The 15,276-nt window shown below is 38.4% G+C and overlaps 1 protein-coding gene across 3 annotated transcripts in view; it reads left to right on the forward strand.

The window, feature by feature from the left end:
• RIF10 (polyribonucleotide nucleotidyltransferase) overlaps nucleotides 1-15,276 on the forward strand; it is a 39,317-nt gene extending 24,041 nt beyond the window's left edge. For 2 of the 3 annotated variants that reach the window (XM_088222805.1, XM_088222807.1), the window contains 8 exons: nucleotides 5,552-5,625; nucleotides 5,725-5,832; nucleotides 5,917-6,011; nucleotides 12,931-12,994; nucleotides 13,424-13,477; nucleotides 13,577-13,618; nucleotides 14,419-14,876; nucleotides 14,966-15,276. In XM_088222805.1, coding sequence (XP_088078931.1) covers nucleotides 5,552-5,625; nucleotides 5,725-5,832; nucleotides 5,917-6,011; nucleotides 12,931-12,994; nucleotides 13,424-13,477; nucleotides 13,577-13,618; nucleotides 14,419-14,784 — 803 coding nt within the window. In that variant the 3' untranslated portion in view covers nucleotides 14,785-14,876; nucleotides 14,966-15,276. The remainder of the gene's footprint in view (nucleotides 1-5,551; nucleotides 5,626-5,724; nucleotides 5,833-5,916; nucleotides 6,012-12,930; nucleotides 12,995-13,423; nucleotides 13,478-13,576; nucleotides 13,619-14,418; nucleotides 14,877-14,965) is intronic. The other variant, XM_088222806.1, reaches the window with a different exon arrangement.

Consider the following 15,276-nt stretch of genomic DNA (forward strand, 5'->3'; position numbering starts at 1 on the left):
AAAAATCTTTCGACATTGTTGGAGAAGGTGACGGAGTGCGTATTTTCAAAAGTGGGAATTGAACCAGGAAATCAATTCTCTTTCATAAGGAGGAGGCGCAATGGCTGAGGGGAAGCTTTAGGGAGTTTCGGTGAGAGAAAGGAGAGGACGGCCAGGCAAGATGCTTGTGGAAAAGGAACTGTACTCTCTGGATGGCTTTAAGCTCGGTGCGGGAAGAGAATTTCTTGGTCCCATCTGAGAGCTTCACTGGAGGAAGAGGGGGAGTCAAGCGAATCTTTATCCCAGAGGGAGAGAAGGCTGGTGGGTGGTGAAAATTCACGGAAGCGATTTATGAGGTCCAAGGGGTCAAGTTGGTAGAACCAGATTGGGTGAAGGGGAGAGGGAAGGTGGAAGTAGTACAGGGGAGTGGGGCTGATCGGGTACGATGTGCTGTGTCAGGGACATTCTCCGTTAGTTGTCCTTATTGTGGCAAGAAGATAGAGGTTAGGGAGAGCAGAAAGGAGAAGATGACAGCGGCGTCACTGTTCAAGCAGCCTGCAGTGGGAAATCGTCGGGTAGGGCAGATAGTACCCTTAGCCGTAACTGAACCTGTTTCAAGGCAAAACGAAGGGAGGGGGGGTCGTTTCAAGTCAATGGATCAGAAGCACTGGCCAGATCTCAGAGGAGCCCAGTCCAGAAATCAAATACAGTCCGATACGCGACTTATCCAAAACGAAGGAGGGAGTCACCATTTTGGGGAGACTGATTAAGAAGAGGGAGTACTGGGCCTCCGAGTTTTAGAAACGGGCTGAGAGTGGGCCAATGCTTTTCTTGTTTTGAGAAAGGAAAATGGATCGACGTTCTAGGCCCAAGTAAACTGAATTCAAAAAATAGGTTGGTGTGGAGGCTAGTTATTCGAAGCCCGTATATAGATTCCGACCCGGTCCAAAATGATAAACAGGTTGAAGAAAAAAGAAAAGAAAAAGGGAAAGGAGTTGAAGAGGAAGGAGAAGAGGAGGCTCGGGAGGCGTCATTGGTGGTGCACGAGGAGGGTTTTGGTCTTGAGGCAGAAAAATAGTGAAAATGAGGAGGCTTCTGGCAAATGTGATGCGGAATCGGGAATGGAGGTTTGGATTTGTGAAATGCAGGTTGCGAGAGACAGAGAAGGGAGCGGAAATGGTGACGGGATTGCGATAGCTGATGAATCGAGCTGTCTGGTGGCCGCTGATGGCCAAGAAGCAGTCTGTGAGGCTGAAAACGACAATGAGCTGGCTTTGATGGTGGTTGAGAAAATATATGATGATTGTAATAGTGATTTTGAGGAAAATGGGATTGGGAGCAGTAGGGAGCGGGATAGATTGAGTGGTAAAAATGCTCTAAATGGCTGTATGTGGGTAAATCAAAATATACAGAAATCAGTAAAATGGGTTTGGAAGATAAATTACTGGAATTATTTATGGAAATTGAGAGAAGGAGATCAGAAATTGTCAGTAAGGGATCGGGTGTGGGGAAGGTGAAAACGAAAGCTGGGGAGGGGAAAGCTCGAGAGTTGAGAAGGCTGCAGTTTTCTGTGAATTATGATAGCAAAAGGAAAGGCAGCAGGGGAGAGGGGGAAAATGGTAGGAAAAAATGATCTCATGCAATGTTAGGGGGGTTAATGATAAAAAGAAGAGAATGGTTATTACAGGTTGTTTGGGATGGTGGAAATCGGATGCTTGTTGCCTTCAAGAAACAAAAATGGAAGAGATCAACAATTTTGTTATTCGTAGTTTGTGGAAGATAAAGGAGGTTGGGTGGAAATGTATTTCAGCGAGTGGGGCGGCGAGTGACATTTTAATAATGTGGAGAGAGGATCGATTGAGCTGTAGGAATGTGATTATGGGTCAATACTCCATTTCTTGCTTATTTGAATGCTGGGGAGAGGGGGTTACTATGAGCATTTATGGGGGTGTCTTGTAGGGGCACTAGAGTTGAGAAGGGGCACTTATGGAGGGAGTTGGAGGCTTGTAAGAATACTTGGGGTGGGAAATGGGTAGTTGGGAGGGAGGACTTTAATTTGGTGTTAAGGAGGGGGGAAAGAACGGGGGACCAATTTCTAGAAGAAGTTTGCGGAGGAATTTAGAGATACTATTGAGTTTTTGGGGTTGTTGGACCTTCCGTTGATGGGGGGAAGGTGGACTTGGACAAACGGGATAGATCCTCCGACGTGCTCGAGTATTGATTGCTTTTTAATATCTAACAATTTTTTTTGATGAATTTACTGGTATAGGCGAAAAAGTCTTACAAAGGACGGTGTCGAATCACTTCCCCATTTGCATTATGTCAAACAGGATCCAATGGAGGCTGATTCCATTTAGGTTGGATAATAGATGACCCAAGGAGGAGGATTTTAAAAGATTGGTGGAAAAAATGTGGATGGAGGAGAATGTGAGTGGTAAGGCTAGTTTTTGGGTGGCTAAAAAATTAATAGCGCTGAAAGTGGCTATTAGTGAGGGTGGAAGAGGGTATCAATAGATTGTTGGAGGAGTTAGAGGGCCTGGATTTGGAAGAAGGGAAGGGGGGTTTTTCGAGGGAGAAGGGGGAGAGGAGAGAGGTGGTTAGAGTTGAATTGGCAAATAAGTTGTAGATGGAAGAAATATTATGGAGACAGAAGGCTAGGGAGAAGTGGCTGTTGGAGGGTGATTGCAACACAAAATATTTTCATAGTCTTGTCAGTCATAGAAGGAGGTGCAATCATGTAGATGAAATGCAAATTGTAAATGATGGGTTTCTGGTAATGAAAATTTAAGGGAGGGTGCTGTGAATTTCTTTCAACAGCTGTATACAGATAGTTTTCCATAAAACCGAAGTTGGACAAGTTCCATTTCAAACAGATTAGCGAGATGAGTAAGCACAATCTTGAAGAAGAATTTTCCGACGAGGAAATTCTTGATGGCCTTAGAAGCTGTAATGGGGATAAAGCTCCAGGGTCGGATGAGTTTAATATGAAGTTTTTGCAGGAGTTTTGGCCTATTCTTAAGGATGACTTAGTGATGGTCTTCAAAGAATTACACCATTTTGGTAATTTTGTTAAATCCCTTAATTCCACATTTATTGTTTTAATTTCTAAGGTGGAGAGGGCTAATAATATCAGACAGTTCAGACTTATAAGCCTAGTGAGTTATATCTACAAGCTCATATCCAAAGTTCTTGCAAGAAGATTATCAAGGGTGCTAGGGGAAGTGATTGGGGATAGTCAACATGCGTTCATGGAGTGTAGACAGAGTTTGGATGCAGCGTTGGTTGCTAGTGAGATTGTGTATGAGATGGTGGGTAGGGGAGTGGAGGGGGTTTTATGTAAACTGGATATAGAAAAAACTTACGACCATGCATGTTGGGAGTTTGTTGATTACATGTTGGGTAAATTGGGTTTTGGGGGTAAGTGGAGGGGGTGGATGAGAGCGTGCGTTACAACGGCTTCTTTTGTAGTAATGATTAATGGTGACCCTTCTTTTTTCAGGGCTTCAAGAGCATTGAGACAAAATGATCCTTAATCTCCACTTTTATTTGTTATCGTTATGGAAGCCTTGAGCAGGATTCTTGAAAAAGTTAGGAAGGAGAACTTGGTGAAAGGTATTGTGGTTGGGAGAGGGAGTAGTCAAATGAAAGTGTCTCATTTGTTCTTTGTTGATGATACCCTTATTTTCTGTCAAGCAAAGTTCTTTGTTAATGATACTCTTATTTTCTGTCAACAGGAAGAGAAGATGATCATGAACTTGGAATGTATTCTTTTATGTTTTCAAGTTGGTTCTGGGTTGAATATCAATTTGAATAAGTCTGAATTGGTGATGTTGGGGAGTAAGGGTAATAGTGACAGGTCAGCTAGCGGTCTTGGATGTAAGCTTGTCAATTTGTCTATTAAATATTTGGGTCTACTATTGGGAGCTAAGTATAAGGATGTGAAATCATGGGATTCGATGATTGATTTATTTGAGAGAAAACTAGCGGGATGGAAAAGAAATTGTCTTTCAAAAGGGGGAATATTAACTCTAACTAAAAGTACTCTTACTAATCTTCTTATTTATTATTTATCAGCTTTGACTGTCACTGTGAAAATTGCAAAAATGTTAGAAAATATCAAATGTCGCTTTTTATGGGGGGGTGATGAAAGAAGCCGTAAATATCATTTGGTGAAGTGGGACGAGGTGAAACTTCCAAAGTGGAAGGGGAGTCTGGGTATTTGGTCTTTGGTGGATTTGAATAAGGCATTGTTGAGGAAGTGGTTGTGGAGATGTCATTCAGAGGAGGGGAGGTTGTGGTGTAGGGTTATTGGGGCAAGGTGGGGGATATAGTTGGGAGGGGGAATAGCAGGGTGTTTGTTAGGCCTCATGGAGGTGGGTCTTTGGAAGGGTATTTGCATGGGAAGGGCGCAGTTTATGGAGGATATACAGTGGAAGCTTAGGATGGGTAATATCATTAAGTTTTAAGAGGATAAATTAATTGGTTGTGGTAGTCTTAAGAATCAATTCCCAAGAGTGTATAATTTAGTGAGGAGAAAGAATGTGGTGGTTGAGGAGTTATTTAGGGAGGTGGATGAGAGGAGCAGTTGGGACATTGATTTGGTTAGAAATTTGAATGACTGGGAAATTGATGAGTTCACTAGGCTCCCACAAATTCTTGTTGATGTGCATTTAGACAACAACAAATATAAGGCTACTTGAAAGTTTAAGAAAGATGATATTTTTACTGTAAAGTCGTCTATGAGTATTTGGCTAATAGGGAGGATGTTGGCTTGAATTTCCCGATTTGTCATATTTGGAAAGTGAAGGCGTCAACGAGAATCACTTTTTTTCCCTGGGAAGCGGGTCGGGAATGCATTTTTACTATTGATAAGTTGATAAGAAGAGGTCATACTATGGTTAATGGTTGTTATCTTTGTATGGAAGTTGCTGAATCTTGCAATCATCTACTTCTTTGGTGCCCGGTGACCTATAGTCTTTGGCATATGACGTACAACTTATTGGGTATTAATTGGGTGATTGGGGGCTCGGTAAAAAACGAACTCTGGGCTTAGGGAGGGGTTAGGATTAGACCAAAACTTGCTACTTTGATTCTTTTAACTATTTTTTGGGTGGTGTGGAAAGAGAAGAACGATAGAGGGTTCAATGGGTGTGTGAGGGATATGGACAAAATTAAATAGATGTGGTTACATACTTTTGAGTCTCTAATTTTGGGTCATGATATATATCGGTGGGATGATTTTGGGAGAGTATTTGATGTACTAACATACTTGTAAATATTTTTATATAGGAAAAACACTCATTGTCATATATGTAATACACAATTTTTTATTCAAAAAAAAAAAAAAATTCTTCCCATCATTACCATTTGAAGTAATACATGCTTATTGTTCTTACTGAAGTCATGCGTGAAATGGTTTTTTGTGGTTCTTGGCCTAACCTTTATGACATTTCTTGTTACTTGATGCTTCATTGAGGGATTGGAATGTAGATGTAACTTTTTTAATCAATGGCTAAAATGACTTAACTATATCATCATTTCGTCTGATTTATTATTTTATTTTATGATTCAGCTGAAATGTCGAAATGTTCACCTCCTCCTTCACAAAGGCTTTCAAAGTACGCTCCATTGATTCATGTCATGAAGGTTGGGTTGATTCCAATTTGCATGTTTCAATATTTGATCTCACACTTGATGGTTAATGGTATCTGGTTCTTTTGTGACCTCCTTAGTTGTGTTTTGTAGGTTCATCCTGATAAAATTAACCTGATCATTGGTTCTGGTGGCAAGAAAGTTAAGAGTATTATTGAAGAATCTGGAGTTGAAGCTATTGACGCAGAAGACGATGGAATTGTAAGATGAGAATGTGAATTCTTCCATGACTACTTTTCACTGTACTTGACAATTCTAACTAAATTAATTTGCGTGCTTTTGCAGGTAAAAATTACTGCAAAAGATTTAGAAAGTCTAGAGAAATCCAAATCCATTATTACAAATCTGACAATGGTCCCATCTGTTGGTGATATCTATAGGTATGCCTTTTCTTCTGTTGCCTTTGAACAAAGAAGAGAAGAAGAGAATGGACCAAAAATCTAACAATTTCTTCATTCAAGATGGCTTAGATACATCAAGGTTTGAGCTTGCTGTTCATGTGAGCAAGTATTACCAAAAAACAGAAAGATACTTAATCTTGAAGTACTTGATTTTGCAATGGAAAATTGGAATCTTGGCAATGGCAACTACAGATTGGTTGTCAAAAAAGATAATTGTAGGCATCATTTGCTTCATAAACAAATCAAAAAGCGGCTGTAGCTGCAGTATATTTTGCTTTTGCTGTTGATTGAACAACAGTTTCTTGTTTCCTTGATCCATCCAAGATGAAAAACATATCCAATGTTCTCATTCTTATCTCACCAAATCATTGTCCTTAAACCCAAATAACTTGAAACCTGTTGAGTAGGATATTTGTTATTTAATTAGTTTATTTTTTAATTAGTTAAGATGATGTAATTAGAATTTTATTAAAATAGTAATCTCATGTGATTAGAATTCTAGTATAATAAGAATTTTCTTACTAATAGGTTAGGAATTCTATAAGTACTCACTCTAAGTGTAACAACATTTTCTTTCTAAAATCAATATAGTATTAGAACTAAATAAAATTATTTTAGGGTTTTAGTTTCAGGATTTCTTTCAAACTCTAAAATAGCACAATAAACAGAGATGATACTTATTCAAATCTATTCTCATCACCACCCCAGACGGTGTCATAAACTGACCGGCGGCCTTCCCCCGACTCCGTTGGCCGCCAGCAACAGAGGCGCGTGAGCCACACGCACCACCGCCGGCTACCATGTTCTTCTGCGATTTCATTGGAAATCACCACATAAACTGTCGATGAGTTCAAATCCGGCACGGATCTGGTGAAAATCACACCAGAAGTGCTCAAATATGGCTTTCCCATAACCTGGCCGCCGCGGATCTTCTTCTCCGGCTGTGCACAGCTCCTCTTCCGGCCTTCTGATGTCGGACGTGCACGGGAGCAAAGGATCCGACTGTGCTGGGCAAGAACCAAAGTTCCTCTGCGTGCAACTCCGATCTGGTCGGGCACCAATCAGATCTATCTTCTTCACACAATTCTACCGCTGCCATTGCAAATCTGGTTGTCACTTCTTCTTCAGCCACCCCCTTCTAGAGCGTTTCTAGGTTGCCGCCGACATAGATCCGGACACTTCACAAACGGCACTAGTTTGGTTTTTCCGCACGCGAGCCACTTCGACGAACTTTTAATTTTTTGGCTTTTCCGCGCACGTTCGCCTTTGATTTTGCGATCCGTCTTTTCCGCGTGTGAGCCGCTCCAACCAACCTTTTCTAGTCCTTTTTCCGGCTCCTCAGCGCGCATCTGCCTTTAGTTTCGCAAACTGGCGCTTATCCGGCTTCTCCGTGTGCGAGTCGCTCTAACCGGCCTTCTCTGGTCCTTTTTCTGGCTCCTTCGTGTGCATTCACTGCTGGTTCCACAATTCGGCGAAGATCTACTTCCTTCACGCACGAGCTGCTCCAACTGGCCTTTTTTAGTCATTATTCCGGCTCTTCTACATGCGTCTATCGCTGACTTGCAACTTGGTCTGCAAGTTGGATATGTGTGATATCGCTACACCAACTTGAGGAGAGATGTTAATTAGGATATTTTATTATTTTATTAGTTAAAATGATGCAATTACAATTTTGTTAGAATAATAATTTTTTGTAATTAGAATTTTAATAGAATAAGAATTTCATTGTCAGTAGGTTAAGAATTCTTTAAATACCCTAAGAACATAAAGGGTGAAAAAATAAATTTTATATTTTTTCTCCAAAATTAACAAAACTAAAATGTTTCATGAACCAAATACTGCAGTCTATTGTTCTTTTTATAACCTCAACAGTCTCTTGTTAGCTTTGAAGTGCAATTCACTTTAATCCTGCAGGAATCTGGAGAATAAGCTGCCAAAAGATATGATGGTCTACTGATTGTCAAGTAGAAAAACAATCCACTATACGTCTTTAACTCAAGCATCAATTTTCTTATTATCTAATTCTTACTCTTTTTTTCATTTTTGAGCAAGAGGTTGCAGGTTTTGTCGCAATTTTCCATTCAAAACTTTGTTAAAACCTCCTTTGCATATTTATCTTGATTGATGAAGATGCCGTTATTAGTTTGATGCACTTCCATCCTAACAGAGTAGGACATTTCTCATCTTAAAAGCATTCTGCCTAAGTTTCTTCAACTTATTTATGAAACTCTTGTTGCTACCTGTCAGAAGGAGCTTGATCCAACCTTCATCACTTTGTCTTTGTACTCCACTGTTTCATAACCACTCATCCAAAGAACTTCAACCTCTTTTCTTAGCTTGAATATAAACATCTATGTGTTCTTCTGACTTCTTTAGAGCACCTTGATCCTGTCCCCAAGTCTTGTATGTTTCTCTCACAGGACATGATTATGATGAAAATTTTCTCACATGATATTTCTATGATGAAAATGGCTTCATGGCTCAAGGAATGAATGAGGGAGCCCTATATCTTTTGGCAACTTCTTCAATATGGTGTTTCATTTGAGAAACAGTGGAGCTTGCTCCCAGAGGAGGAGGATTCTCGCCTACTTCAACAATTTCACAAAGATTCATGCTTTTTGGACGATTTTTCTTCTAATAGACAAAAGCATGTACTTTTCACCACTAAAGATAGGTGCTGATTGTGCTCCTGAACTTCTAGAAGCCATGCTCAATATGATGTAGTGTTTCCGTGAGCTGTTCCAACTAAATTTTTCTTCTTTCTTGGTCTCTCTTAGATGAATGAAGCTGTAATTCTATTTGTTGGTTTTGAATAAGAGAAGTGGTGCAAAATCTACTGGTTTCTTCATTTTGCATGGCTTAAATACATCAGCGTGTGTTGTCCACGGCAGCAAGTATTACCAAAAGAGAACAATTGCTTAAACACTTGGGCAATCTAAAGGCTACATTAAACTTCTATGAAGGCTTTTTCATTAATACAAGATTTCAACAACTAATTAATGACAGAGCAGAGCATTAAACAACGGGTAGAGCACTAAATCATGATTTGATTGCAAAATTGTTAGACTCAATCGCTTTTCCTTTTTTCAAATGGTTATGTACTTGAGTCATAGTCAGTCATTATTATTTATTATCTCTGTTTGTTTAAGATTAGGATTACAAAGGCCTACACTGATCCAAGAAGATTCCCAATTACCTGATAGTTATCTGTGACATAATAACTATTTGGATTAGCATTTTTTTATGTCTATTTGTTTAAGATTAGGATAACAAAGGCCCACCCTCGTACAAGAAAATTCCAGTTACCTAATAAGTATCAGTGATACAATTGCTTGGATGAGCATATTTTATGTTCTGTCTTTTGTATTTAGGTGGCACCTCAATGTTTTTTGAAAAAAATAAAGTACATGTTTTGATTAAATTTAAAATGAATTTTTCTAATCTCGTGGAACCCCATAAGAGAACGATTTTTACTATTTTAAAGAGAATTTTGCATCTTCTTTTAGTTAAATTAAGTGCAAATTTCATACAATCTCTTTTAACCGGAGTGCCTTTGTCGGAGGTAGAGAAATTTTTATACCAAGAAATTAAAAGGTAAAAGGTTGGTGCTAAAAGTACCGAGTTAATTAGAGGTCTTGGAGAGGGTTATGGAGAGAAAGGGTCTGATAATAGATGGAGGTGGTGGATCCAAGGGTGTTTGTCCTCCTTTTCTTTTGTGGTTATGGCTAATGGGAAATCCTAGGATTAGGTTAAGGTCTTGAGAGGGTTGAGAAACTGGGACCTCTATCGCCTTTTCTGTTCACCCTTGTGTGGATGTCCTGAATATGATGTTAACAAAGGCAGAGAGGAGAGGGTGTGTGAGGGGGTTGGTGATAGGCAAGGACAGGTAGAAGTATCTCACCTTCAATTTGCTGATGATACTATCTTTTTCCTAGAACATGATAACCATTCAGTTACTCGGGCCTTCACTCTTATTCAAATTTATTGGTATATTTCGAGATTAAAAATGAACTTGGGTAAAAGTTGACTTGTTGGGATTAATATGGAAGAAACAATTGATGAACTAGTGAGGTCGGTAAGTTGTAGCAAGATTGAGTTGCCTATTATATACCTAGGTGTTCCCCTGGGAAGTAGCCCGAGAAGTAGATCTTTTTTGGAGGGGGTTGTAAACAAGAAAAGCGACTGGAGAGCTGAAAAGATGGCCTCTTCACTTTAGGGGGTAGGATTATTTTGATTCAGACATGTCTATCCAGCATACCATTGTATTATTTATCCCTTTTTAAGATTCTAGAAAGGGTAGCGAGAGAACAAAGGGATACATGAGAAGATTCATTGGGTCAGAGGTAGGGGAGGAGAACAGGAATTACCTAATGAGTTGGGAGACATGCTTTCAATCCAAGAGTTCAGGGTGACTGAGCATCAGTCCCCCTGAACTCTTAGATGAAAAAAACATATCACCATTGGCTAAATGGCTTTGACAATTCCCAAGGGAACCAGATTCTGTGTAGCACTGGATGATAAACAACATTCATGGGAACAGGATGGCTGGAATGTCAAAGCAGGTCAGTACATTTCTCATCAAAGTCCCGGGGAATCCATCTCCCAAATATATCCCTTATTTCTTCCCCATACCTGGATTCCAGGATGACTCTTGGTTGGGAACCGACCGTCAGCCGCTCAGTTTTTCCAGTTATGTCACCTGTCCTTTAGACACAATACTCATACATCAGTTTTTATGCTAACAACCGAGGGAAGAATATCCTATGACCTTTTGGATAGGCAGACTTTGGACATGCTTTCTTTATTGGAGTTGTTGGCTCCAATTACCATATCTCCCCAACCTGGCACGAGTGTGGACCTTGGAGTCGTCAAGCCTTTATACATATAAATCATTCTTAAGCATCTCACTAAAACCCAATAACTACCCGTTTCCCATTTGCCAAGGTATTTTGGAGGCTCCTGTTCCTTCAAAGATGAAGATTTTTACTAGGACATCTATCCACCAAAAGCTGAATACGAATGACTTACTCCAAGTTCATCATCCTCACTGGAATCTTTCTCCGGTAGAGGAAGAGAAATGGATTCCTTCTTGTCCTTACATTGTGTTGTTACTTGGAAGTTATAAAGGGATGTCCTTAGTCTGTTTAATTTTAATTGGTGACCGTTCCAACAGGTTCCTAAGTACATTTATTAAGGGGGAAGGTGTAAGCAAAGGAGTAAAACCGCTTTTATAAGGTATTATTTTTGCTTGTTTGTGGAGTATATAGGAGTCCGCAACTCTAGAATCTTTAACAATAGAAAGAACTTGCTCATTATCACGATACAAGCACCTCGGATCTACATTGAAACTGTAAAATTTTATCATCAGCACCTCTGGTGTACCAGTTATCATGCCCACGGTAAACGCTGGGTAGCCAAGTGCGGAGTGGATAACTGCTGAAAGCATCTAAGTAGTAAGCCCACCCCAAGATGAGTGCTCTCCTATTCCGACTTCCCCAGAGCCTCCGGTAGCACAACCGAGTATATAGGAGTCCGCAACTCTAGAATCTTTAACAATAGAAAGAACTTGCTCATTATCACGATACAACCACCTCGGATCTACATTGAAACTGTAAAATTTTATCATCAGCTCATAGTCCTTAAATACATACTTATTTCACTCTATCAATGAGGAGCATGTTGTGCCTATACTTCTTATTTTTTGTGGGTTTTATTTTGGAGGATGTCTTATTCTCCATTGTTGTATTTCTTTTCCTCCTATTTTAATAAAGTTTCTTTTCTATCGGGAAAAACAAATGAAGTATGATTGTGCAAATATTTTTAAAAAATTTTCTAGGAGTTGTCTAAACATAACCTAATTAGTTATAGAATGATGACCTCATCTAAATCTGAGAACATGGTTATTCTTTTAAGCATTATTCTTAGATGTTACCGGTTCTTTATTTTTGTGTTACCTCAGTCTCAATAAAAATATATGTATATAACTGTTAAGCGTAATATTCATAAGCGTAATATTCACTCATTACTAAAAAATTTGAGTTTGAGTTTTTAAGGCTCAATAGTTGGATCCAAAAACTATTGTCAATGGTGATTGGATCCTGGGGAATTATGGTGTTCATGTTGACCCTATCTCCACCACCATGTTGCTTTTGCAGGTTCTATTTGGATTTTATCTAATCTTGTGTTTAATTCTATTTCTTTTTGGATTGAAAGAATGCAATCTATTTGGCAAGAGTAATTTTTAACACACTGCATCTCACATCGGTAGTACTATGGAAGAAGTCAGTATATACTTGTAGCCTTACCTCAATAGTACCTACAGCTAGCATTTTTGGGCAATGGAAAGAGCATGTGGTGGATTTATGATTTTATAATGGTATCCGAGCACGTTCCAACATAGTGACTCTGCATGATCCAATCTTGGACTTTGTAAGCCTGTAGATTGTAATTTGTAGTTGTAGTATATGATGGTATTTACAAGGACAAGGATTTTGATGATGGAGATTGTAATACCTCAATACCATGTTTGAAGTATATATAATTGTTGCATTCCATATAAGAACTAAAGTCACATGCTTTCAATGATGAGTTTGAACTTTTGAGGGTTGGTTATCTGGGTACAAATGGGTTTTAAGCCTGGAGTGTCATAAAAGGGATTTTGTAACTATAATTCAGTTTGAGGATTGACCTGTGATACTGTGATAAACATATGGATACAGTATTCTTGTAAATATAATTACTATTAGATGTTGAATGTCCATTTCTAAAGGAAGGAAATGCAAGTTTGTACCTTGGAGGTGCCATAATTTATCGCTGGCTTAACTGTTATACAAAATTAAGTACATGCTTCCTTTTCTTAAGGTCAAAGTTGGGTTGACTCTGTGCTTTGGCTTGTCAGGAACTGTGAGATCAAATCAATAGCTCCTTATGGTGTCTTTGTTGAGATATCTCCAGGGCGTGAGGTATATTTTTCTTTAAAAATTCTAAAAACTTTTCTTTTGTACCAGATTACTTTTAATGGCAATCGTAATTTGGTTCTTCATTCTGAAATCGTCTCTTCTAAACCAGTTTGCATCTCAAATTTTAGTCAATATTTATTTAAGACATCACTTCCAAGTCTTTATATCATGATTATAATGAATTTTTATATATCTTTTTTTGATATGTAACACTGAAAATTTTGGCAATCTTCCTCTCACTCCTGAGAAAAGACAAATTAAAATATGTGAATGCTTGAATTTTTTTCGGTAAGTGTGTGAAAGGTACAGATGGGTTTTTGAGAATAAGCATATTATGTGAACAAGTAATCTGAAGTCTAGCCTTGTTCTCAAAAGTGGGTCAGGGAGATATAAATGTCAGATTCATATATCTTCCAATATTCTCTGTTGCAGGGACTTTGCCACATCAGTGAGCTCAGTTCAAATTGGCTGGCGAAGGCAGAAGATGTGAGAACTATTTCTTTTGTGTCATTTCTTCCTGGCACTATCAAATTATGGGCCGCTATCATGGTGAAATGATCTTTTTTTATCATTGTGTTGTTTCAGGCCTTTAAAGTTGGAGATCGTGTTGATGTCAAACTTATTGAGGTTAGCAACATCCTATGGTTTATTTCTTCACTCAAAATGTTTTATCATAATTCTAAAATTGCATTTGAACATTTTTTTTTCAATAATTTCTTTAATTGTTAACGGAAGTTTTTACAGCATGGTTGGTTCATTTTCCATTAAACTATTACCTTGTTCATTTTAATTATCACAGGGATCTTTTTTCAAATGAAAATTGCTAGAGGATCTTATAATATTTAGAAATGCAGCATTATTTTTATATTTGAATTACTTCTATTCTTACTTTCAGTTTCTTGGGTTGGAGATAATTCATAACAAATTGTGATATAAGTTATTATTTTAATAATCAAGTGGATGAATAAGGTGAAAATTGAACTGAAGAAGACCTTACTGTTACATCTCCAATATTCTTCCCTATGTGGACTTACTGGAACTAATAAGCGTGTGTAACATGGGTATCCAGTCTCTTTGTTAAGGTGCCCCTAGAAGTTCTGATCAACCAAATGAAAATTCTTTTGATGTCAGTATGATTAAATTGATTATATTTTATTGGTAATTTCTAATATATAAGGGACCCATTTTTGCTAGTATTTCTTGTAATACTGGCTTGCACTGGTGTTAACTAAACAGAGTAAATTGGGAAGTCCTGGCATTATGTTGCTTTACGGATTATATAAAATCATTTAGATGCTTACTTAATGTTGCAATAGAATTTGAAAAATAAGGCTAAATTACTGTAACTAACCCGTTCCTCCTGCCTCCATCTCATACTGTTTTGACTGATTCCGGCTACTGTAAATAACCTCTCTAGTAATCACAAGAACAAAATGCAGGTAAACGAAAAGGGACAACTTCGCCTTAGCCGTCGAGCACTACTTCCTGAAAAAGATTCTGAGAAATCTAGTGCAAAGCAGCAACCTAGTGATCCCACCAAAGACAATGAAGATAAAAGTACACCCAAAAAATACATTAATAAACTGGAGGATAGTTTGCCTGAGGAGAAGAGTGAACAAATGAACGAAGTTGTAAACTCCTCAAAAAGTAGTTCTGCAGAAGACACCGTCCTGACACAAAAGAAAGTTAATAGGAGACAAAAACCGAAAAAAAGCAGCAGTAGTAAAGCAGTGGGAAGTCTCTCCACCAAAGATGTTAGTAATTTGGTGAACGGAGAGGCTAAAATTGGGTAGCAGCATACTCAATTATAATCAAGTGATGAAAATTTATTGGTTTCTCAACGAGAATCACAATGGAAGTGCTTCCACATTGACAAGTAATACAGGTATAAACTCTTCTTCTCTCACGTTGAAATTTGTACTTGCATTTTATAAACCCAACTTTAATCATACTAATTCGTTTAAGTGGATACAGGGGTTCAATACGATATGCCTGAACTTGAATGTGCTTGTCAAACTTTAACCAATTGCTGATGGAACCTGAGAAGATGCAACTCCTGTATCATCATCTTTTTCTGCAAGTAAAAGGGGCATTTACGGGCAAGGTCGATTTCTGAAATAGTTTATGCTTCTTTAAGTTTTAAATTGTACAGGAAATACCTTCTTGCTAGAATGATTGGAAAGTTTTGGTGCACCTTGGGGCCTCTTGCAGCTACAAATTCATTCTTCCATATCCTTATATAATCATGAGCAATGCTATGCCAGTCATGGCTGTTCATTTGTGCA

The sequence above is a fragment of the Carica papaya genome, chromosome 6 (assembly GCF_054855325.1).
Source record: "Carica papaya isolate Zhongbai chromosome 6, ASM5485532v1, whole genome shotgun sequence".
NCBI lineage: Eukaryota > Viridiplantae > Streptophyta > Magnoliopsida > Brassicales > Caricaceae > Carica > Carica papaya.